Source organism: Equus caballus, chromosome 15 (genome assembly GCF_041296265.1).
Source record: "Equus caballus isolate H_3958 breed thoroughbred chromosome 15, TB-T2T, whole genome shotgun sequence".
In the NCBI taxonomy this organism is placed as follows: Eukaryota; Metazoa; Chordata; class Mammalia; order Perissodactyla; family Equidae; genus Equus; species Equus caballus.
This window is the reverse complement of record NC_091698.1, coordinates 60590350-60617081: the sequence shown is the minus strand read 5'-3', so window position 1 is coordinate 60617081 and position 26732 is coordinate 60590350. Positions and strand designations below refer to the sequence as shown.

At 32.6% G+C, this 26732-nt stretch overlaps 1 protein-coding gene across 14 annotated transcripts in view; it reads right to left on the bottom strand.

Moving 5' to 3' along the window:
• Positions 1-26732, bottom strand: part of CCDC88A (coiled-coil domain containing 88A) — a 123169-nt gene that overhangs the window by 27452 nt on the left and 68985 nt on the right. For 12 of the 14 annotated variants that reach the window (XM_070235454.1, XM_070235455.1, XM_070235457.1 and 9 more), the window contains exons 13-22: positions 24472-24656; positions 21057-21194; positions 18749-19819; positions 16913-17040; positions 13572-13713; positions 10213-10377; positions 6423-6584; positions 5169-5446; positions 4799-4942; positions 1834-2020 (exon numbers count right to left, since the gene is read on the bottom strand). In XM_070235454.1, coding sequence (XP_070091555.1) covers positions 1834-2020; positions 4799-4942; positions 5169-5446; positions 6423-6584; positions 10213-10377; positions 13572-13713; positions 16913-17040; positions 18749-19819; positions 21057-21194; positions 24472-24656 — 2600 coding nt within the window. The remainder of the gene's footprint in view (positions 1-1833; positions 2021-4798; positions 4943-5168; positions 5447-6422; positions 6585-10212; positions 10378-13571; positions 13714-16912; positions 17041-18748; positions 19820-21056; positions 21195-24471; positions 24657-26732) is intronic. The other 2 variants (XM_023619081.2, XM_070235459.1) reach the window with 1 other exon arrangement.

Below are 26732 nucleotides of genomic sequence, written 5' to 3'. Positions count from 1 at the left end.
TAAATGCTTCTCAATTTGTTGTATGCTTTTGCTTGAGTTCCAGATTTCCAAATGGTTGTTTTTGATGGTTTTGTTCAACTTTATTGTTTCTTGGGGAGCTGATTTGTCATGTTCCTCACTCTACCATTCTGTAAATCCATTACCTCAATTATATTTTATTTAGACTTTTATAAATCATTGGCAGAATGAATGTTCGATACTTTCTGAGCTTCATTGGATAATTAAATGTATATGATTTCAAACCAGTTTTTCTTTCTACTGGTTTATAATTTCAGACAAAAAAGCTTTTAGGTATTACTTTTCTGATACTGTCTATTCCTAATTTCATTTAAGGGTTTGCTTAAGTGCTGGTTTCCTAAAAGTTCCGTGAAATTCAGCTGTTCAGCTATATTCAAACTTTAATGATTTAGGTACCAACCACAAAACTTAAGGATTATCTAAGGCTATCAGTATCCTTTTTATATTTCAAAACTATTAACACTTATCAAGCCATCATAGCGAGAGGCATGGAATTAACAGAATTGTATACATAAGGCAGATATAATTTCTGCTCAAAATCCTCCAATGGCATACCCATTTTACTCAGAATAAAAGTCAAAATTTTTTTACACTCACCTAAAAGGCAACATATCTGGCCCAAGCACATCTTTGATCTCATCTCCTACTACTCTCTCCTTTGCTCATTCCACTCCAGTCACACTGGCTTCCTCTGTTCCTCAAACACACCAGGATTCCCCTGGCCATAGGGGCATTGCATTGGCTGTTTGCCTGGAATGTTCTTTCCCTCGATATCCACACAGTAGTACCCTAATCTCCTTCTCAAATCTTTGTTCAGTGATGCCTAACTAAAATTTCAATCTACACTCCCTCATCCACCCTGGCAGTCCTTATCCCTCTTTACCCTACTCCATTTTTACTTGCACATAACTTATCATCTTGTAACATACCATATGTCGCAGACTAATTTTCAAAATGGTTACGGCAGTATTTCCAGTCCATGTGTTCTTCTAGAATCTTGCCATTCTCCATCAAGAGGCTGAGTCTATTTCTCTTCCCCTTGAACCTGGAAGGGACTTTGACTGCCTCAATGAATAGAATGTAGGGGAAATGATGCTGTATGACTTTTGAGGCTTGATCATAAAATCAGAGATGGCTTCTGTCTGGTTCTCACCATGTTGTGAAAAAGCCCAAACCAATCCATGGGGAGACCACGTGGAGAGGAAACTGATGCCTCCAGCTGATAGCCAGCATCAACCAGCAAATACGCACTCAACCTTCCAATCTTCCCACTGAGGGCCCAGCTGCAAGTGGATCAGAGATAAACTGGCCCCACTGTACCTGTCCAAATTCCAACCCACAGAATCTGTGAGTACAATAAATGGTTGTTTTATACCACTAAGTTTTGGGGTAATTTGCTACGTAGCCATATGTAACACAACACTGAAACACTACATATTTCACTTGCTTATTATGTTTATTGTCTGTTTCCTTCCACCAGAATATAAACTCCATAATGGGAGAGATTCTTACCTTTTTGTTTTACTAGTACATGCCAGGTGGTCAGTAAACATTTTTTCACTAAACAAGGACACAATTTTACAATTTTCAAAGTATTTGCACATACAAGTTTAAACTAATGGTAAAAAATGTTCAAATTAATGATAAAGGAAGTTTTTCTGAATTACTTGTGAATTTCAATTATCCCTCACCAATTCTTTTAGAAATACCTCACTAATTATATACTGCTATTGTCATTACAATATAATCGTTTATTTTTTCACCATGTCTTGATGCCTGAAGAAGGAAATAGTGATTAAACTTGTTAAAGCTCACCTCACACTGGTTATTTAGCTTGGTGGATGTGATGTCCAACTGCTGGTACTGTTCCTTTAGCTTTGAAAATTCAGCTTCTAATCTTGTTTGTTCCAGTTTGGAATTATTTAGAAGACTTTTTAAGTTTTTATGGTCAGTTTGTAAAACTTCAGTCTCTTTTAAAAGCTGATTATATGTATGATTCAGCCTATAATTAGAAATCATACAAAATTAGATTCTCTTAATAGCTTTCATTGTAATTTACACAGTGTGAAATGCTGTAAATCACATTCAGACATACTTAGAGAATATAAAAGATTCTTTTGCCAGTTACTAAACTTATGAAGAATCAGTTTCTAGTTTGCAAAAACTAGATTAAAAAAAAGTTGAGTACTTTTCCCTTGAAAAGAAATCCTTAGGCATTTAAACACATTGAAGATGTAAAGACACTCATAATTTTATCAGATAAAATTTAAAGTATGAATAAGAAAATATTTAGATTAAAGAATAAAAAAAATTACCAATCCAGTTTTGATTTCATAGAGATTTCAAAGATTCTAAAATTCAACATGAAAATTCAAGAAAGATCAGATGGAGAGAATTAATCAATCTAGTGTGAGATATGATAGTCTATCACTCTGGTGCCAGATAACTGAATATACAGGCTTAAACCAAAATTTTAGTTATTGAGATTTCTGCAGTTGTGGCAAATTATTCGTATTTATGCAGTTCCCAATTATTAATGATAAAGTTTGGATTTTCTGTAAAAATCAAAGTATAGCCTTTTCTGTTTCTTTCCACTATTATACCTTCAGACCAAGGTCTATGATCTCCAAGAGCAGAGATCAGCAAACTTTTTCTGTAAAGGACCAGAGAGTAAATACCTTACACAGTGTCTGTGAGCCACATCTACTCTATAGCATGCTCTTCTCTTTTGTTTTTTCCATAAGCTTTTAAAATGTAAAAATTGTTTCTTAGTTTGGAGGCTGTACCAAATCTGAAAGCTGGATGTGGCCTGCTGAGGTGACTGACTATAGTTTACCAACCTTTATCTTATACCATTAAGATCAGGAACCCACAAAAGGAGGAGGTAGCCAAAAAACCCAAATTTTTGCTCAGGGTAGTACTTGTTCAGAACATCTAGCAACTTACTTCAACTCATTCCCCAAAGAATTTGAGTCAGCTTACAAGAATTATAAATAATAAAAGAATACATTTAAAAAGTCAAGACTAAGTAAAAATATACAACAAAAGGCCAGAAACATACAGTAAATGCTCCATATATATGTTGAATCCATGAAGGAACACATGCCATGAGTATAATAGCTGGTCAAACCTCACTGAGACATACAGACAGCTATACAGTATATCAATACCTATAGATATCAAAGATTTTCCTACTGCTGCTTCGGGGGGTGCAGGATATGAAGAGAGATAATATATAATGTCCTTAATATCATCTCTGTGGCAAATGCTAAACTGAATTCTTTAAGAGAGTTTTTTACACTGTCCTTCAAAGCCGAGAACATTAACACCAAAATGCAATTCAGTGAAAATAATTCTAAAAAGGCCAAAGACAACCCAGTCCATGTAAGAAACTTTCTCAGTTTGGCATTATCTAAGATTAAAACTTAGGCCATTTAGAGGAATGGATAAACCATTGTTCTTCAGACAAGTCTTCATAATTATCTTTTTTTGGTGAAAGAGCTCTTTCAGGTTTGACTTAAAGCCTTTTCTTCCCTTAGAACACAGACATGAGTGCATAAAAGCTGAGTAAGAACAGCTTTGGAAGACAGAAAATATTCTACTCAGGATCTCTCTTCCCTCACAAGGCTGCACAATCTTCTGGTTCAAGCTCATCACACTCAATTTCTCCTTTTCATTTAGGCTGAGTTCTTTCTCTGGAGGCTCCTCAGTAACATAACATTAGATTCCTAGAAAGCCTACCTAGGTTCACAAACTGTCCCAGTTTGGTTTGAATCCTAACAACGGAAAAAAGGTTAGGTTCAAGATGAGACTTCACAGTAAATGCATTCCCCAATGTTATGTACGTAATAGAAATGACCCTGTCCTTGTATTCTATAGCTTGTTACAATTTGGTCTTCTACTGCACATACTCTACAATACATCCTTCATTCTAGCGTGTTGGTGGGCTTGTTGAAGTTCAAATCCCCCAGTACAGAATTTCTAATTGTAACAACCACTAAATTAAAAACTACTGAGCATGAAAATGAAAAGGGCTCCAGACGCTTAGGGATTTTCTGGTAAAGGAAAAGAAAGAAAAGTTTAATTCTAAGAACGGGTTGTATTAAATTCATAAGAGGACACTCAATAAATGACCCCCATTTGAATTTTGTGTGCTGCCTTTCAGCACTTTGGCTATGGCAGTGTAAGTGAAGTGCTAATGTTTAGGCTGTCTGAACTTTTCAAAAGTTTCTAAAAAACTTCTGAAAATGTATCCTTATGAAGCAGTGTGATTACCAGTTGGCAAGTTTTGATTTTACCAAGGCTTCAAATTAAAAAATAATTGCCCCATGCCAATATGCAAACATTAATACCTAAGACAGTTAAAAGTCACAAATCAATCAGCTAAGAAATTATAAGGCAGCTCACTTGTAGCAACTTCAAAAGATAAGAATTGGGATACCAGACTAGTGAAAAGAGAAAAAGACACGGAATCAGGTTTCATTACATTCTATCTCAATAAAGTATGTAAATACTATCAAGCTACAGAAATTTCATTATCTAATGTGACTTCAAAATGTAATTAGTTGAATAAATCAAGAGAGAAACAATGAGAGAAAACAGGAAATCTAGGTTTTTGTCTGAGCAATTCTATAACCAGGTGCATGATTTTGTTGGGTAATTTACTTATTGCTCTAGGATCTTTAATAAAATTCTAAGTAATGGATGGTACCGCAAAGGGGCAGTATATACTTTGGATGTAATGAATAATACAAAACTAAAATATATAAATATTTATTACCTATCATTTTCACCACAAAGTTTCTTGTATTCTGCAGCTACAGTCTCATGGTTTTTGTTTTCAAGTAGCATTTTTTCTTGTTCTACTTTCAGTGTTTTTTCCAATTCTTCCAACTGTCCTTTCTGTTTTAGTAACTGATTATAACTAGAAAAAAAAGTTAGGTATTCGGTTTATAATATTTCCTTAGAAAAAAATATTTTGTAAGTGAAGGAAACAAGAGTAATACTTAATAAGTATGACATAAAACATGTAAATTTATATAAATTTCCTCCATAAATTATCTCTTAGATCTGTTTAACTCATAAAATTTATTATATTACCCAAAATGATTGGTTTTAAATTAACAACATAAGAAAATATAATAAATTACCGGTCTTCGAGGTCTTTATGTTCTACCTCAAGATTTTTGTGGGCAGACTTTAGCGTTCCATGTTTAGCAATGAGAGACTCATACTCTGAAGCCTGCCGTTCATGAAGAAGTTCCAGCTTTTCATGATCTTTGACCAGAGAATCATAGAGAGATTTCAGGTCCTCTCGCTCTTTGATTATGGATTCATTTTCATTTTCTAAGGAAGATTGCTGGATTAGGAGTTGTGCATTCTGGTTCATAAGTGAGGTACTCTGGGAATTAAGGGTGGAATTTTCAACCTAAAAGAATGCATACTGTTATCAGACATAAGAAAAACAGTGTATGTTGTTCTTTTTTCAAAATAAAAGATTACGTTAACTTTAGGAAGCTCTAAATAAATCATAGCAGATATATTCATATTATACTGAGAAAATTTGGATTTAGCATCCCAAAGAACAAGGCTACCATTTAATTTTGACTTTTGGTAGGTCTTAATAATATATATTATGAGACATATGTTTTGGGTTGAATTATTTTAAATGAAGGTGAATAGCAACACTCTGCATTCCACTCATCAAAAAGCACAGAATTTGAAACACTAGTTTATCATTTTCTAGAAGTTGAGAGTTGGTAGAACTGAAAAATTACTTGTGAAAACTCAATAGGAAATTTTCTCCAGAGCCTAAATTAAATTAGTGTTGCTTTACCATTTGGAAAACAGTTGCAGAAAGAACTTATAAATTCAGAGAAGTAATTTCTTTTCTTCTGCTCTTTAAGAGGTTTCAGAGAGTTGCACTTTCCCCCACCTAACTGTTCTATTTGAAAAGATACTGGCAGTGTTAAGTGCAAGATGGATCTTTCGAACTAAGGACAAGTCTGAAGACAAAATTCTCATGCTGTGTTGTTTTCCATTAACTTAACTGATAAGAAAGCTGTAAAAATGCAACAAGGGATGGTATGTTGCAACCATATTCTAAAGCAAGGATTTCTACCTGATATAATCAACTTGTTGAAATGGGTGAAAGGCCACATCAGTGAAATTATCTTTTGTTATTTATATTTGTTGATTGAATTTATTAATATTTAAAGGCTCTGACATTTAAAAAACATTGATATCTCAAAGTTTGGTATAGCACTAAAGAAATATTTTAATTTATCTTCAACTAATTGTTAAATTCACTCACTAAGAAACAATGTTACTATGTCTAGTCATCCTTATTTTAACAGCATTATTCAAGAGTTCAGTTGCATCTCCTCAAAGTATTACATTACAACCTGAAGTTTGGCATTCTGTGTTTGAAGAGTAGTATTCTGCTCCTGTAAGGACACTGTCTGCCTCTGAAGTGCAAGAATCTGAGCCTGCAAGTTATTGTTCTGTGTCTCAAGTTGCTTCAGCTGAGTTTTCAGTGCTTGCTTCTCGGCTTGCAGTGTAGCATTCTTAATAAAGAAAACATACATATTAAGGATAAAAGCAACATCAAACATATTTCTGTTTAACAGGTACTAGAATTTTGTATGAGTATTTATTACCATTACAATCCAAACAAATCCTAACAATCTTAAAAGAGAAAAAGATAAAACATTTCCCCTCTATCCCAAGTTGTAAATAGACATTTAATCTAAGAAAAAGAAATTTGGCCAGCCTGGTGGTGTAGTGGTTAAGTTCGCAGGCTCCACTTCGGCAGCCCAGGGTTCACGGGTTCAGATCCTGGGTGTGGACCTACACACTGCTCATTAAGTCACACTGTGGTGGCATCCCACATACAAAGTGGTGGAGGATTAGCATGGATGTCAGCTCAGGGACAACCTTCTTCAAATAAAAAGAGGAAGATTGGCAACAGATGTTAGCTCAGGGCCAATGTTCCTCACCAAAAAAAAAGAAAAGAAGAAAAGAAAAAGAAAGTAATAATACTAAAACCTTAATATGCTATTGTCTGTCTGCTTTATAAAGTCCAAAAAGTAAAATATTATATTTTAAATATATTTATTAACACAAGAAACTAGAATGGGATTTTCAGTTGTATGGTTTTTCTGCTATTTTAAAGTGCCTAGAGTGTGTGGGGGGCTGTGTCTAGCCAATGAAGTGTACCTTTTCCAACTGCCCAAAGGCAAATACATATATGTATATATATATAGGTGAATAGTGGTCCCAGGGGTAGCAGCAAAACTAAGTATTTTATAAACACAAATATTTGGAAGAGAAGCAGGAACAATCTTAACCATCTGTTTAAAAAATTTACTCCATAATGGACCTAACAGATGTTACATATTCTCCTTAGTGATTTTTTTCATGGTATAAAACACTCACTAAAATTGTATTTCATTTATAGAACTTCTGGAGCAAATTCAAACAGAACATACCACTTTCAATTTTTCCAGTACATATGACCATATTTCAATTTTATAGTTAAATGGTTGAATTACTATGCAAATCACAGATCACTGTATTTACTGTGATACATATTAAAATATTTGTCATGGATATTATATTTTCAGCATTATTTCTACACAACATTTCCAAAAAAAATAAGCATCAAAAAGTATAAAAAACCCTCTAGCAAACTGAAATAAAACTTTAATATACAACAAGGCCAGAATTTGTATGTAATTGCAATATGCATAAAAAGTTACAACTGAGTCCCCAAAAATCACTTTTATTATATCTCTAATAGGGAACAAAGATAACATTCACTTTACAGGCTTTCATGCTATATACACCACACGTCACTGTATAAAAGACAAGTCATGATTTAACCCACGTACTATACCATAAAATCAAAGCTGAGGAAGCAAAATGCTATAACATGGGTTTTGATATTCTAGTTCTCTTTTGTTCATTTGTTCAAATAAAAAGGATGACAATTTACACTGGAAAAGTAATTCAGAATACTGATGTATTTACATACCATCTTGGCACACCCAACTGAACCATGTTTCACTCACATATGTTAAGTACTACTCTAGTTTAGCTCATTAGAAACCAAAATGTACAAACTCTAATGATGAGTCTGGGTATCCCTAGGAATAAGAAAAATTCCCATAGTCTATAATGAATAGACTAGATAATTGAGAGTAGAAAGGATATCTCAGAACAGAAAAAAAATTAAGATGGAAAAGTATGAGCTTAGCAAATATACTGGCAAATGCACAAAAATTACCAGTCTAATATTCAGCTAGCCATCTTTATAAACCCATTATCTAAAATGGCTAAAATATGACAATCAAATAATTTTTTTGAACAGAAATTCACTACGGAAATCAACGGGAAAAAAGATTTACCTTAGAGAATGTTATATGCCAGCCAAATTTTCTGAAATGTAATTATTAATCCAAGTGATAGAGGTGTGTGTGTGTGTGTGTGTGTGTATATGTATATAAATCACTAAATAATCAAAAATAGCTATTCGTATATGGCTAATAAATGTATGAAAAGGTATAAAATGGCACACTAATAATATAAAACATACAAATTAAAATATTTTCTCCTATCACTTTAACAAAAATTAAAAGGCTGGTAATACCCAATGTTCATCTGGAAAAATAGTACTCTATTAGTGGGACTGAAAATTTATGTGATTTTGAAAGTCTAATACAATGATATCAATTAAAATTAAACATAAACACAGACATGAATATATTCTTTGGCCTATCAATTTCAATGTCAGGAATTTACTACCCTATATACATGTTATATGTGGATTTTCATTGCAGCTAAATCTGAAAATAACCTAAATGTCTATCAATGTGGAATTTATTTAAATAAATTATGGTAACATCCACACTATTGAATAATACATGGTCATTAAACAAAATGAGATAGAGCTGTATCTGCTAAAATAGATCTCCAAGATAACAATCAAAAATGCAAATAAAAATATTGTATAGCATGATCCCACAGGTGTAAATCTGTAAGAGAAATATATGTCTATACACAGATAAGTCACAAACATTTTTCTGGGAAGATAACTGTTTACGGTGATTATTTTTGGATGAGAAGTAGGAATCAATGGTGTCAGAGGTTAATTTCTGGCTCTATGGCTTAAAGTTTTTGACGAATGTTAAATTAAAAAATAACATCCACCACAACTATTTTACTTGTTAGCATGTAGATTCTTTCAGCTCATTCATTTTTGAAGGATAAATGTTTGTTGAATTCATTTGATTATTGTTAAATATTTATTGAACTTATTCAGCGAATGTTTATTAAGTATCTGCTATCTATCAGCCATTATCTACATACCGAAGGCACAGTGGTGAAAAAGACAGACAAGGTACCTGCTCTCAAGGAGCTTTTTTTCAGTAGACCAATAACAAATAAATGAATAAAAAATATAATTTCACTAGTGAAAGTGCTGTGACAAAACTAAGACAGACAGTGATGTGCTCGTATATGAGTTTTGGCTGGGGACAGCTACTTTACTAGGGTAAGGGGTCAGAGAAGACTGCTTGCAGGAGATACACGGTACGAGAGCTGCATGCGGAGGGAAGCCAGCCGTGTGTTCCAGGTAGGGGAAGCAAACAGAAAGCCCCTGAGATAGGAACAAACAGAAGAGGTCAATATAACTAGAATTAATTTACTTATTATTCACCAGGTGTCGTTTTGTGTTTTTTAGATATTCACAGATAATAATATTACCCCCAGATAAATAAACAGGGTGAGTGGAAGAGAGTAGTATAGGATAAAGTTAGAGACATAGGCAGGGCAATGTCAGGAAGGATCTTGTAGGACACAGTCCTATAGCTTCTGCACAGAGAATGGGTTAGATTGGAAGGGATGGAATGGAAGTGGGGGAAGCCAGTTAGGAGGATATTCTATTTGTCCAGATGAGAGATGACGGCACCTTAGACTCGAGTGGTAACAGCAGAGATGGAGAGAAGTAGATGGGTTTGGGTTATATTTTCAAGATAACTCAGCTCTTCGGTCTTTCTTTATAGTATAGAACAAATCAGCCAAGAAAGTATAAAGTGAACAAAGCTACAAAACCAGATTAATTTTCTGAGTTACATATCTAATAATCCTTTATATAAAAATCTTTATTTCTACTAAAAATTTTAAATTACTTACATTTCTTTCTACTTCAATTAATCTATCTTTAACTTTCAGAAGCTCTCTAGTAGTTTCTTGACTTTCTCGCTCCCATTTGTTATCCTCACCAGAAGTTGGAGGAGAGCTCTGTACCATCCTTTCCTCATCTTGTCTCTGTTTGAGAGCTTCATAATTCTTTTTCACCTAAGATTTTATTTAAAATATTTTAATCAGGAGAAAAAAAATCACCAAAGTTATACTTCTCACAATTAATTTGACTCTGCACTGGTCTGGTGAATGTGAGAGACACTTTATTTAAAAATGTGATAAATAATATATACGATTATCATTATTACCATGATCACAATGTATGCTTTGCAAAATGCAAATCTTTTCCTCCTAGAAATATTAAATATACTCTGCTTATGTGCCACGATTCTACAGTATATTTCTGTAATTTCAGATCCTATTGTTTATGATGAAAATGAAAACAAATGACAAGATTCACTGGACACAGACATGTTGCTAATACTAACAATTGTTTTTAGAGCTATCTATAGCTGATTTAGAGATTTCAGAGATTCCCATGTAAAGAACAAATAAAGACTTGACACACGTAATCAGTCCTCTTAAAAAAATGCTTAAAGTTGAGGAGGTATCTATATATGTCTGCCCTTTTAAGAAGGATATGCCATACAGAATGAGTTATGTTAATTAATGACTTCTTTATTCAGCTCTTGATCCATATATAATTATCGTAACTCATTTTACAAAGAGGGAATAAGCCAAGATATATCTTATCCAGTGTTTTCTGGTATAATTACAACCAAATCCTATTTTAAGAGAGCCAACTAAAAACGAACTTGGTCATCAGGTATTAGGAAAATTGCCAATTACCTACCAGCTCTCTTCAATTTAAATTGATTACTATTATACTTATCCCGAATCACTAGTTTATTGTAGAAGTTTACCATAAATTTATAAATCAACCCCAAACTTTCTATTAAGGACATAAATGTTTAAAATAATTCAATGTCTAATGCAAACTTTAAGAAAGCTTATAACTCAACAATAAATTTAGCTACTTTTGAGTTAGAAAATAATGACGTGAGACTAAAGAAAAAAGATGCCAAGATAGAATGTAATTTAAAGCTTGGCAAGTGATCTAACAGGTGTTTTGGGATTTGGATTTTCCAGGGTTTTTTTTTTTTTTTTTTTTTACTTTTAGTACCCTAATAATATAGATGAGTGACATCATTTCTAGTCTCCTATTTTACATTAATTTCCCACAGGGTCTTACTTCTAGACTTAGAAAGGTTATAAGACATATGCCATTACTAACAAGGGGAGCTGAGAGTAAATCTCAGAGCTTCTCATTCTTAGCCTATTGTTCTAACAACTAAGTTTCAAAAATGCTTCCTTTACCTTGTGTATCATTAATCAAAATCTCTAATTTATGTTCACACAGAAAAGGACATCAGTTTCCATCAAGGTTTCTTAGAGGCAGCATGGATGTGGGTGTGGCCTGTTCATCTACTCTATTCATCTCTAACTTTTAACTGGGGTGTTTACACTTTTATATTTAATGCAATTATTGATATGGTTTGGTTTAAAACTGCTATCTTGCTATTTGTTTTCTATTTGTCCAATCTGTACTTTGTTTCCCCTTTTTCCTTTTCCTGTCTTTTGGATTTTTTATGATAATGGCATATTAATTATACTTCTTTGCCATGCTACCTTAGTGGTTATTTTAGGCCTTATACTATTCATATTTAATTTTCATAGTCTATCTTCAAGTGATATACCTCTTCGTGTATAGTACTCAAAATTAGGACAGTATAAGTCCAGTTGAACACATGTTATTTATAACAGGAAGCTTTCTATTTATTTATTTTTCAATATTTATGCCAAAATGTCTGGAATTGGAAGACAATGATGGAATTTTAAATCTTTACGTTTTATACTTGAAATACACATATACCAACATATTCCCAAACCCACTTATTTCCTGGCTGAGTAGGTTCATGAAGCTGACTTTATTTGCAACCTAGTGATACTGCTGAATAGGGTAAAATATTCAGGAAATAAAGCAGATTAATGAAATATGGCGCCAAGTTTTATTTTATTTTTTAGATAATCCTTTATATGTTAACTAAGCAAAGTTCTAGAATTTCTTCTGTAACAATATATGTTCCACAGTAATGTCTAAGACAAATACCAGCAATGATGGTAAGGGCAATAGGAGAACAAAATCTTTTTCCCTTTCTGCATGAGAAATTCATCTTTGGGTAACTGTTTCTCTGTAAACCTAATAAAATTGGAATGATCTACATTACCAGGCAAGATTGCTTGAGGGAAAAATGACCCCTGATTGAAACTGTTCTTGGACTGGGAGAACTATAAATATCTAACAGAAAGCCGTATCTTTGAAGTTCTCTGAGTACAGCAACTCTTAAAACTCGTATATCCATTGTGGAGATCCTAAATCTATGCTTTTGGAGTTGTTGTAAGAGATGATGACTGCTGTGGAACATGAAATCTCAAAGTCAGGGCAGCTCCTGCACACACCCAATGTGAATCTCATTTCTTGCACTTCAACTGTCATCTGGTGGGAAGATGACTCTTAGACAAGTATGTAAAGATGGACAACTGACAGTGCCCTGCTATCTACTTGTATTTCCTATAGTGTTCTGAATCAAATGGTTCTAAATGTGGCCTATAGTAATCTCGTCTGCCTGAATGTTTAGTTGACTGTAAAACCATTCCTGGCAGCACTGCAGAGATGACAAAAGGGAGAATAAACCAGAACATAATTCTACCAATCTACCATATACTAACCCTATGGGATGGGCAAGCCCCTTTAAATTTATTCATGTAGGGAAAACAGACAGTTGTCCCTGCCTTGTTTACTTCACTAGATAATTCCAAATATGACAAGAAAACAGATACAGAAAAGACTTCAGATTTATGAAATCAGGTGCTTTCTTACACCACACATATGATTTCCCTCTACTTGGCATCCTCATAACCAGGTCTTGCCTATCAAACTTTTACCTGGATTCTCAATAGAAAAGACTGTCAAAGTGTCAGTATCGCATTGAGAGCTTTTCCCATTGAAATAAGCCTGCCTTTTCCCTATGCTACACCCACAATTTTGATATGTCCCTAACTGCATGGAGGACAGACATACACACATGAAACAGGATTGAATAAATTATAGTGTATAGACAAAATACAGTGTGTCAGAAGTATATGACAAAAATTTAAGAATACTCTCAAATTTAAGAAAAAGGAAGAAATAAACTATTAATAAAATGATGTTACATTTTTATTTTCTACTTTACATTTTTCTGTCCAAATATCTGACAATTAAAATTCTTTCCAAGGAAACCACTTACTGTTTTAAGCTCTTGGCGCAACTGCTGGTTAAAATTTGTGGATTCTTCTAATCGAGCTTCTAAAGCAGCAATTTTTTCTTCTTTTATTTCAAGTGACTTCTTTAGAGTGGATTCTAACTTTGATTCCAAAAGTTTGTACCTACTATCCAAGTGTAAAAATAATACAATTCATCATTGGAGGTCAGAAAATTACTTTTAAAGATAATTTATGAACACAGATACTGATGCCATAAATAGGTGGCCTAAAATAATCTTTTTTAAAGAGGCAAATTAAATTATCCTCCTCTTACTGCCCCAGTCCGCCTTTTAAACTATCCCTGGTCATAAAGAAACCAATCACTGCGTAACCAGAGCTCCAGAATACAGTCTAGGTTTTCAAAAGCAAATACTAATGCTCAAAAAAGGAATCTGAAAGATTTAAGTCTCAAAATATTCCTTTTAGTTTTATAAAAATAGAATCTATAGAAAGAAGTGGTGAATGGATTTATTATATTATCAAGAATTTGTCTCTGATAGTAATGTGTAAAAGTATTTATACAAGGACATACGAATAGTTAACTCCTAAAACTCAGACTGTCTTCACTAAGACTTTGTCTTCAGGGTATAAAGTACTTGCAGAATATTTTAAAAAGAGAATGATATACTAAAGACACAGAACACTGGTGACAGAGTAGGAAAAGGCAGATAGATGTGAATGTCAGTATTTTAGTTGTCTTTTTAATTGGGAGTCATGTTTAATTATATTTATTCTTAAGATTTTTTCTTTACAAAAAGGATGGTGCATGAACACAGTTTGAGAGTGAATCATAAACTAGAGATTATGATTAATCTATTTTTTACATCTGAGAACAGTGACTAAACAAAATAAAAACCTACAGTATATATTTGAGAAATTTTATCACATTCTGCCTTTTACTGTAATTAATTTCTATGTATGTATTTTCTTCTCAACCAGATTTTAAGCTAATTGAGAACAGAGAACAAATCTTACTCATTTTGGTATTGGCTTGAGTCAACAAACGTTTTTAAAGCATTTAATGAGTCTGACTTTGGATACGTTGACTTTGTGATGCCTGAGGTGCTTCTGGACTGTCCAGATAAAGATGTCTAGTAAGCAGAGAATAATATGGATATCAGGTGAGAGGATGGATGGGAGTGCTCAGAATGAATGAATAAGAGGTCTGAGAATATAACCCTAGAAAACTATACTGAAAGAGAAGACGTTTGAAAAGAACCGTTAAAAGAGCCAACAGTGATGACACAGCACTCTGTTTACAACTCTACCACTAAATTTAGTTGGTTGCAATTTAATATATTTATACATTCAATTCCACAAGTAGACTATACATTCCTTGATGGCAAGAATAAATACCTTAACTGTATCTTCAAAGGAGGTCAGAGAGAATGACATCAATTGGAAAGATGAAAAGGTTAGACTAACAAAGGAATTAGGGACACCATCTGAGATTAGGGGTAAAGACAGATGCAAATATACATAAATTCCAAGATGGAGGGGATGGAATGTAAAAGGAATTTATGTCTACAACCTTTTATTTTCTTTGTGACATTAGGCTAACTTACTGGGTGAGAAAGAAGCTGGTTTAGTGGCTTAAGACACTTCTTTTCCTGATCCCCCAGATTCGATCATAGTTATAAACTGCTCTCAATTCCATTTCCTAAAAGTGTTAGTTCAGTATATACCCTTATCTCCATGTTTAATGCTTTCACTATATAAATAAATATGCATGGATTAATAAATGCATCACATCTTGCCTAGACTATTACAACAGCTTCCTAACTGGTCTCTGTGCCTCCAAATTTGCCTCTTTTCTAATTCATCTTTCATGTCACTCTAACTTGCACAACACATCTTTGTGCTTTATTTGCATGGAATGCCCTTCCCCATCATTTCCACCTAGCAAATTTCTGTCATTCTTCAAGGTTTAGCTGAAGCATTATCATTTCTTTGATGCTTGATGATTAGCAGATAACAAGAACTCAATTAGCAGATAATAAAAGCTCAGTTAACACTGACTAATTATATGAATTCAGGTTTGGGAAGAGGCGCCAAGCAGTATGAAGGGCCCATGTGGAGCTGGGTTCATAAACTTGTGACAGGGTCAGTTAGGGCAGCTACATGCTTTACTCTAATTTTTTTTTTCTGCTCTACTTTTTAAATGTCTTACACATGGCAGGTAATAAATCTGTTTGAATTAAGAAGTGATGCATATTCAGTATCTATATTAAAAGACAGTCAACAAAATTGGCCCTTAACTATACGTTTAACTCAAATAAAAAACATTTTCTCATGTAATATCTGTATAATTAATTCAATTATGGTTGCTTGAATTGATTGCTAGAATAAATGCCTCAAATTACTTCTATTTGTTATTACAGAACTAACCTTTAAAAGTATCAATCTATTCTATTAACTTCGAATATTCTCAAAATTACATAAACAAATCCCATATAATCAGCATTAATTTCTCCTATATACATTTAATACAGACTATAAATACTTATTAGAACAGCAATGAGTAGATGATAAAATACCAATTATATAATTACAAAAATTCCAATGAATTAAAATCTAGTCTACATAAAACAATATTCATAACAACATTCGCTTCTATTCTAGCTAGAATCATGTGGCCAACTAGATGCTCACTAATAGACTACTTAAAAATTAGATTAACTGTTCGAGATAGACTGTAATTACCATGGGAGAATATAAATTTTCTTTAAACTTGTATTGATCATTCTCAAAATTGAAGGGTATCTAACTTAATTTTTTATTTTGTTTGTCAAGCCTTAGTTTTCCACATTATTTTTATTCCTTAATTTCTTCTTGGTATATTTTTCTTTGCTTCATACTTTTCCTCCATTTCTCTTTAAGTCCACATTTTGGCACACAAAATCAATGAAAGAATTGAGACATTTAAGCATGATTCAAATAAGAAATAACTTGCTTAAATTGACTGTACATTTCATGAGAGAGGGGTTTGTTTGTTAATATCTCATTCTACTTTCACAGGCCAATTATAGCCTCTGATCTTCTGCTACCTGAGTGGCATCCTGTTTTCCTATTACATAACTGTTTTTATATAATAACATTTTAGCATTTTTTTCTTCTATCAATATTAGGTTGTCTTTATCTGATTTATACTTTTTTTCCTTACAGAATTTTCTCTTAAGGGAAGAAAGGAACCAGAAACAGGGTGAAATACATAAATGTATTCTTGTAGCTGGTAAGAATCAATGCAAAGGGGAAAGGAAAGAATCAATGTTTGAGGGAAAAAAAATATTATTTCAACTGTCTGCCAAACAGACGTAATGCTCACCTGTCATCAGAACTTTGCTCATCATGTAACAGTCGCTCTTTATTTAGCCCTATCTTCTCAAGCTCATGAGTTAATTTTTCAAGATCATTATTCATTTGTTGAGTCTTCAGTTTTTCACTCACCAAATCCTTATTTTAAAAGGTATACAAAACTCACATAAGTATCAAGAACATAAACATCTAAGAAATTCAGCCAAGATTCTAACTATCACCATTCAGAAATATGTATAATTTGAACCCAGCAAGACAGGAATGTTGTTGAACTTTTCCTTCATCATTAAAAAGTAGTTAAGCAACAAAACTATAATCTACTTCAAACAGAATTGTTTTCCTTCTTTTTTTTTGCTAATACTTCTTAACATTTTAGTGTTAAAAACTAAAAGAATAAACCCTTTACTTGTGAATACAAACCTTACATTTGAGAACCGTGGAGGGCAAAAAAAACACATATCCACTAACTTTTTAATAATGAGCTAGAACTTCAGTGCATATTTCTTCCTATGAATACATGCTGGATTTGACACCCTTCTCTCCACAAATACCCCTCTCCCAGTGGAAGAGGCTTAAGAGAGAGAGAAGGAATTGGTTTTTTTGCAGGGGAAGAGTCACCCTAAGATAACATCTGTTGCCAATCTTCCTCTGTTTTTTTCCTTTTCCCCTGTAAATCCCCATTACATAGCTATGTATAGTTGTAAGTTCTGGTTCTTCCATGTGAGCCACCACCACAGCATGGCTACTGACAGACAAGTGGCTTGGTTCTGTGCCCAGGAACTGAACCTGGGCCCCTGAAGCAGAGCGTGCTGAACTTTAACCACTAGACCATCAGGGCTGGCTCAAGGCTTAAGATATTGATCTAAAGAACTAGGTGTAATTCTTAGAAGATCAGGCACAAGTTGTTGTTTATGTCTGTAAGACTGAAGAACAACAGAAAGAAAAAAAATGAAAGCCTAATAATGTTCCCTCTCAATGCCTCTTTAATAGAAATGCAGACTTCCCAATGTCACTTTCTGCCAGAATGGGAACTAAGATATTTTCTAATTGAACTTAAAGGGTTATGGCACATAGTATAGCACAGGGACAGCAAAAAAGAGCCAAGCACGCTATCTTCTGATTTGCACCAACCATGTTTTCACAGGACCTATTGCCAATCCATTCCTATAAATCTCAGAATTCTTCTCAAAACATAGATCCAAGCAACTACCAATTGTTCAGTCTTGAACTTTAAGTTCAACCTGATTTACATGCTCTGGCTTAGAGGTCAGAATTCATGGGGCTTTGGAGTCTGAAAGATTTGAATTTGAATCTAGCAATCCAACTCTGCCATTTATTAGCTGTGTGATCCTAAGTAAGTTATTTGATGTCTCTGAAGCGCAGATTTCTAATCTAATGCAGATAATATCTATAAAGGATTGGTCATAAAAATTATATAAATATACATAAATGCAACTTATGAAGTCCTTAGTCCAGTACTTGGCACATAGTTAGCATTCAATAAATAGAAGCTACCATGCTTCCTGTTATACTTAGCATTCAGTAAGAGTCTTAATCAAGTATTTTAATATTATTTTGAAACAAAAGTATAAAATTCTAATGTAGTAAGTCAGATACTACATGGAAACCTTACTACTACAATTTCTTAAAAAACACAACTTACAGGTACTTCTTAGTTTAACAAAAAGTAGGAAATTTGGAAACTACTTCTAGTTCTAATTTCAAGTTTCTACTTTGAACCATAAACAGATAATGCAAATTACTGATGGGTTCCAGTGAAATTTAAAGAAGCCTTGAGTTAAAAATGTAAAAAACATTTGCCTTGAATTCAGGTAATTATATTTACCTCACGTAATGTAACCAAAGTTTTTATATCAATAGTTGCTCTTTTCACAAGCTCCTTATTTTCTTTCTCTAATTCTTTCAGACGAATGCAGGATTCTTTATAAATACCAATCTCTTTGAATAGGGTTTTGTTTTCTTTTTCTAAATTTCCAATTTTCACATTATTTTCTTCTAATGTGGTATCTTTTATTTCTGCTTGTTGTCGGAGTCTCTTATTTTCCTTTTCCAGTTGTTTTTTATCCTTTTCTAGTTGAGAAGTCTCTTGCTCTAATGATTTATTTTCTTTTTCTAGCTGTTCTAGTCTTTTGCTGGATATTTTTAACTCTTCTAGGTTTTTTTGCAATGTTTGATTTTCCATCTCTAAGTCTTGTAGTTCACTCTCTAACTGCTGAATTTTTTTATTGCTGTTTTCTAGAGCTTTCTGTAGCCTTTGATTTTCTGTATCTAAACCCTGGTAGCTAACTTCTAAGCGCTCTGTTTTCTTGAAAGATGCTTTCATGAGCTCTAAACCCTTCTTAAGTTGCTCTTTTTCACTTTCCAGTTCTTTATTTTCTAGTTGCAGCTGAGCCATTTTCATGCTTGCACACTTCAAAGATTCCACATTCCTTCGCAGTTCTAAGTTTTCCTCATCAAGTTGGGAATTCTCTTTTTCGAGGGATTCTAACTGAAAAGTAAGATTTTTAAAGCTATCCAATGTTTTTTTTAATTTCCTATTTTCTCTTTCTAGCTCTGAATTTTCTTGTTCTAAGGACTCAATTTTTTCACAAGTAATTTTTAAATTGGTTATCTTTTTCTGTAACAATTCATTTTCTTTTTCAAGATGATGCAACTCATTTTCAAGTTCTTCTGCTCGTTCTCCTTTTTCTTTATAATGTTCCAATTCTTTTCTAATTTGTCTTTTTTCAAATTCAATCTTGCTTAGCTTGCTACTTGTTTCTTTGATAGATTCATGGAGAATTTTATTTTCTTTTTCAATGTCTTTCACCCTTGCTTCAGCACTTATTTGGGAGCGCTGCCTTAAGGAAGACACAGTTTGATTCAGATGTTCATTTTCTTGTTCCAGTATTTTAATCTAATTTTTAAAAAGAAAGGAGAAAATTAAAAACTTACTTGAGCAAAAACTAAATATTTTAAATTACGTAGTTTTTCCCTTCCAAAAACTGAGAAAATAGAACATAAAAGGGTGCTAACATGTCTATGTTACTTTTAATTTTGACAAATATTTACTGAGAGGCCACTGCATACATGTACTGCCAGGTCATTAAAGTTCATGTCTTTAGGGAGTTCATAACATAAAGGAATGGTTTAGAGAGGTGTATTTAATATTAACTGAAATGATCTTCAGATTATTTATAGTTACATGTGTCAAGTACAAATATGAATATAGGTGACACACACACACATCTCCTTGAGGATATAAGCTGTTACTTTCATTAAATAAATTTTTCAATGCCTATACACAGTGGTTCTTCAGTTAATATTTGCTGTATTAGATGTGTGTAAATATATATATGGGTGTGTATGTATTAATTTCCCAAAATAATTCTAATTTGGAAACATCAAAATAACAACATCCCCTGGTACGTTTGAAAGCGAATCCTTCAGATTTATAATATGGCCTAATATAACACACTCGAAATTTAGTGTGTTAAATAATCCCCTGAGAACCTTGTAAAAGTACAGATTCATGCTTAGCTCTAGAATTTTTGTTCTGTACTTCTATAGAAATCTGTATTTCTACAGGTGGCCTGAGGACTATACCTAGATAATATAAAAAACTGTTTTACTTCTAAAACATTAATAGAGATTTTAAAATAGCAAGTCACTCAATCTATCTAGGTCTCATTTATCTCAAGCAAAAAAGGAGAATATCAAAAAACACCTGAAAATAAATTTGAAAGTATCCAAGATCGTTGCTGCCATCACATCTCCCTCTTTAGCAGGGTCAGAGTACAGCTGCATTTCTCCCCAACAATTTCTCCCCAGCTTCACTCAGGGACTTTAGAATTTCCACAGGTTAGCTCTATGGAATGAGCCCTATTCCACAGACACTTGACAGCACAGCTACTACAAAATTTTATACTAGATAATTATTAACCATACTAACAATTTAAAATATTCTAAGCTCTCCCTTCATCTTTCCTAAAATACATGGGATAGAAAATAAGGTAAAACTATAGTTACTTTAAAATCTAAAAAATTCTAAAATATTTCCCTTTAGTGTTATATGAACATTTTGCTTGCATAAACTTTAAAATAAGGTTGTTAATAAATTTTAAAATACATTGTTTAATAGGAAATTTATGAACCTGTCTCTCTGAGTTTTCTCTAAGTGTTTCAATTGTTTTTTCAAGCTGAGCTTTCTCCTTCATTAGATCCTTGCTTAAATTCTGACAATTCTGAAGACTTTGCTTTTCTTGAATAATCTCATTTTCAAGAATTTCAACCTGGAGAAAATTAAATCATAAAACAATATATCATTAAATATTTTACAACAGTGGAAACACCATCAAAACAAAAGATAATAAAGGATATTGCTGGAAGATTGATGAATAAAGGGTAATCTCAGTTTTAATACCCAAATGGTGAAATTTCAGATTTCAGTAGAGAAATTCTAGTAATATTCCATGCTACTTTTAGCAGCTGTACAAAATATGCAAACATGACTGTCTTTCTTATCCTCTGCATCTTAGAGAGCAAATTTCTACTTCTAAACACAAAGACAAACCCAACAGAAAATGTGATAATTATGTGCTATGTGAAGATTGTTCAAATCTTACTGAAAGACTCTTGGCTTGAGTGGATTTGTAAAGTAAAATTTTAATTATAGTTAAGGAATACAGTGAACAACAAAGAAGAAGGGAATACAAAAAGCATGAAGGAAAAGCTGAGAAATGGTGGTATAAGTTTAACAAGGAACCAAGAAGGGACTTGGCTTAAAATAAAAAGGAAAAAGGAAGAAAAAAGGAGAATACTAGAGTAAAAAGGGCCGAACAAAACTCCAGCAAATATTTATATTCTACATTTAAATTTACTTTCAATTACATATTTTAAAGATATAATAAAATATGTGGTTAATAAGTATGAAAAAGCAAATTCAAGTTCAAAATATGCCAAACCATTGCTTTGGTTATTAAGAATGAAAAAGCAAATTCAAGTTCAAAACATGCCACACCATTGATTTTTCCCTTATTATGTAACATTCAAACCAGGTAATAAAAAAATAAAGATTTAGCTATATATAATATTCCACTTCAAGTTTAAATATTACTTAAATCCTTATATCAATAAGTGAAGAATTCTAAGAATTCTAATAGTTTTACATAAAGCAAGTTGAATTTTCCTATTTTAACATCAATGGAAGATAACTGCACCTGGAAACAATCTTCCAGCCATATCTCAAAAGCATCAAGTCACAAACCTTATCCAGTAACTCAACTCAACGTTAATTTACATGTCCAAGAAGCTTTTAGCTATTAACTAAGTAATCTGGTTCTTCCATTACAGATTGAAATATGTGGATAATAGTTATTTCATTAAACTCATTTGTTGTTTTACATCAATGGAATTCAAGTGACTCATTCAATTTACAAAGGAAATCTTTCATACAATGAATTTACCAAAAATTGCTAGAATTACTAAGAATTTACTAATTAGACTTCAAAGCTAATTTCAAAATCAAATGATAACTTACAGATCCAATTACAATGACAATCAAAATAAAACTGTACCAAGTTCTAAATGGCCACTCCTACTTTAACAATATATTGATTGTTAAATGCTTATTAAGATTATTTGGTTAATGGATCAAAGACAATACAAAAACTGTTTTATAAGAGTAAAAAGCTTACAAGAAAATCAAGTCTATCTGCATTACCTAAGACAGTGGTTCTCAAAGCACAGCTCCAAAACAGCAGGATAAGCATCAACTAATAACTTCTTAGAAATGAGAATTCTTAGCCTCCACCCCAGACCTACCCAATCAGAAACTCCAGGCATGAGGCTCAGCAATCTATGTTTTAAGAAGCCCAGCAAGTGATTCTGATGCACACTATAATTCAAAACAACTGGTCTAAAGGAGAGGGAGATTTTCATAACCGAGTCTAGAAACCCAGAATCTATCAAAAGAAAAACTAGACATGGTTGACTACATATAGAAATAAAACCTAATTGATAAGGACATATGAGTAAGAATATTTCTTACAGTATTGTTCACAGTGACTAAAAACTGGAAACAAAAGAGATAGCACATTTGGGGGAGTAGATGTGATGGAGGTGTTCATGAAAAAAACATCATGTACATCTTTGTGATACAATTCTATTTATGTAAAATGTGTGTCTGTGTGTGTTGTACGTGTATGCAAAGATATGCAAAGTTAAGTTACTTGGTCTCACTGTCGCACAATTGGAATATTTCTGTTCAACCAAAGACTACTTAAAATTCAGGTTTCATAATGCCTAAACTGTGGTCTTTAAATACCATTTCCTACTAAAAGGAACAAGAGCTTTCTGGAGAAATGTCTGTTTCCAGGCCTGAAGCAGAAATGTTCATGAGGAGCGTAGACAAGTTTGTCATGGTAGAAAGCGAGGACGCTCTCAAGGAGTTTAAAGGTTGTCTCATAAGGATTTAGGAAGCAGCTTAAAGAGCTAGGACAGTAAGGAAGATAAACGCAGTGGACTGAAACACTTCAAATATTTTTAAATCCATGAGTTCATAATGACACTAAAATAAACAACAAACTCACTCATTAATTATCTCAGGAGGATATGAGAAAACCAATTCATTAGTAGGAAACTGGTAAATAAAGAGACAATCAATCATCCTGCTTTTTCTATGAAGGCTGTTGCTCAGAGTAACTGATGGTAGTTTTTTTTTAAACCAACAGTTTTTAAAAGAAGGTTTTTCTCTATAGAAATACTCCAGCCACCAAATTAAGAAGGGATGATATAATATCAAGATTTTGCAACCTGTGATTAAGGGATTTAAGCAAATGATTTTTCCATGACAACTAACATCACAAAAAGACAACCAGACATGTGCCTTCTGATTGAAATATATATATTCCTTATGAATATTCTTACTAAAAACTCTATTTGAACCTGATTAAGCCTACAGGTAAAACAGGAAATAAGGGGACAAAAGAACTTGCTAAGTGACAAAAAAGGATGTAGTCAGCAAAATCTAGATTGTGGGGAACGCTATTAGACAAACAACCTGGTTTCTTCAACACAAAGTGCTAGGAAAAAAAGAGTAGACCTACAGACTAAAAAAGACTTGAGGGACACATCAATTGATTGAATGTACTGATCTTATTTGGATTCAGATTCAAACAAAATGTAAAAAAAAAAACCAAATCATAACAGAATTGGTGAAATTGAAATGTTGACCAAAAATTATTAATGTATTAAGTGTAATAATGTCACTGTTCTTGTTTTTAAAAAAATTCCTTACTTTTTAGAGATATACATTGACAAATTTATTACTGATATGATACCATGTATAGGATTTACTTCAAAATCATCTAGTGATTGTGAGGAGAGAAGGGGTAGAAATAAGACTGACTATAAGTTAATAATGTATGTTTGTTTGAAACTTTCCATAATAAGTTAAAATAATATTGAGGGTATATTAAAAACTGGAAAATAAATGTTCTACCACGGTGCTATTTGTTTATACTTTTACATATATTTTTTAACATTATATTAAACATTAATTTTATTCACCTTTTTACTCAGTCTTTGATTTTCTTTTTCAATTTTCAGGATTTTAGAAGTGTTGCCTTCTGCAGAATCCATAGTACTCCGAAGCTCTTCTACGGTTTTTGTCAAACTCTGGTTTTCCATCTCCAACTTCAATAACCTACTTGATGTCAACTCATTCACCTCATGGCCCAAGGATTTTTGTGGTGCTATAATATTCAAAAATATGTCATTGGTAAATCTATGCTTACTTTTTACTTTTTAAAATATTGAGTGTCAATGCATTACATCACCTGGTCCTTAACTTTATAAATTTTTAAAGTTATACAAAATGGATACAATGAAAAAAATAACAGATAAAAGGAAAATCTTGAATTTGTAATGCATCTATAAGCATTCTAGTGAAAAAAAGTACAAAATTTAGTCTGAAGAGACTAGAGTTCCAGTTCTAGTTCCATGAAAAATTAACTACTCAGCAACATCCAAACCACTTTAACCTAATCTTCGATTACTCGTACAAAATATAGTTACTGCCCTGTGTATCTCATAAAGTCATTGTGTGACTCAAATAAGAAATATAAAGCATATCCTATGCCACACCTTCAAAAATTTAAAGGAAGACAGTTTGAGGGGAAAAAAAAGCCCTAATCTGATTCTGAGAAAGGCAAGACAGTATACACTAGTCACCTTGAAAAAGTCTTTCTGTAAATGAAGAATACCTGCTAAACTTAAGTGTAAAGAGTGACATCTACTCCATTTTGTCAAGGGAAACCATCTAAGTAGATTTCAGCACTACATTTTTTAAAATAAGAAATCTCAGTTTTTGCTTCTGTAAATGATGCTCTCCAGTAAACCAAAATAATTATCTTTTAATAACCCTATAGCAGACATTAAATATTTTGATATAAAAATACTGGGTTTAAAAATGAAATATGATGCCAAGAATTTGTTTTGAAATCCTAAATTTCAGGAACAGAAATGGATAGAAGTACGCGAAGGCATTTCTAGGTCTGTCTACTCTTGTGTATGTTTGAAATTCTCCATCATAAAAAGCAAAGAAATACAGACACACAACATATATCCCCACAACTATACATTCTTTTCAAAATTAAGTAGGCTAAAATATCCCCCAGATTTTAAGGAAAGAAAGCCTCAATTCTTATTTCCAGCTTTTGTTCTAGTCCAGTATATTGTTCATCATTTATTAGAAGCTGGTATACTAGATAGTCACTGACTTTTTAAATTTCATTAGTTGTCCAAGTCTTCATTAGTAAAACTCTAATTCATGATTTGTAGTCATGCTTTTCAAATAAATAAGATCAGGCTACAATACATGATATACCTTAATAATACTTTCAATACTATGACTGTGATTCAAAGAAGCTTCAGGTCAAACTATGAAGAATTAAAAAGGATGCTTACAACACATTTTTAACAACATAGAAGAATGCCTATGTTATAATCTTAGGTGAAAAAAGGAACCTGAATTGTATATACATATTGATATGATGATGTCTAAAATACCGATGCACATGTAGAAAAATTCTGGGAGCAAATTTTTTAAAATATAAAAGCGATTTAGAAATCATCAATGACTTTAATTTTCTCCTTTATCTTTTTCCACATTTTGCAAATTTTCTTGAAAGTCCCTTGTATAATTAAAAAAACCAAAAACTATGCCACATTAAAACAAATATTGAGGTCCATGACTCCAGCTAAGATCACTCACAAAAAAACTGTGATAAAATGATGATGATGATGATGATGATGATAACAATCACTCAAATGCTTACTATTTACCAGGTAATAACCATAATCATAATCATTCAAATGCTTACTATTTACCAGGTAATAAGAACCATAATCATAATCATTCAAATGCTTACTATTTACTAGGTAATAAGAACCATAATCATAATCATTCGAATGCTTACTCTTTATCAGGCATGTTCATAAGTATTAACAAATTCAATCCTGACAACAACCCTACAAGGTACTTACTATTATTGTTCAGACCTAACAGATGAAGTAACTCCTGACTAATTTCAACTACTTTAGTAGCAGAAAACATTGAAGTCTTAATTGCTTTCTTTTGTAACTCAATACACAACGAATATAATAAAAAAAGTTCCACAAATATTCTCAGTAACACATCTCAACAATTTCACTGGCTGAATATGATCATTTACTATGTAGTGAATTTACATGGGATCCCAGAATTTGAAATTAGATTCTCAAGGTAAAATTAGGAAAAGCCCAATGGTAATAAATATGACGAGTCATCT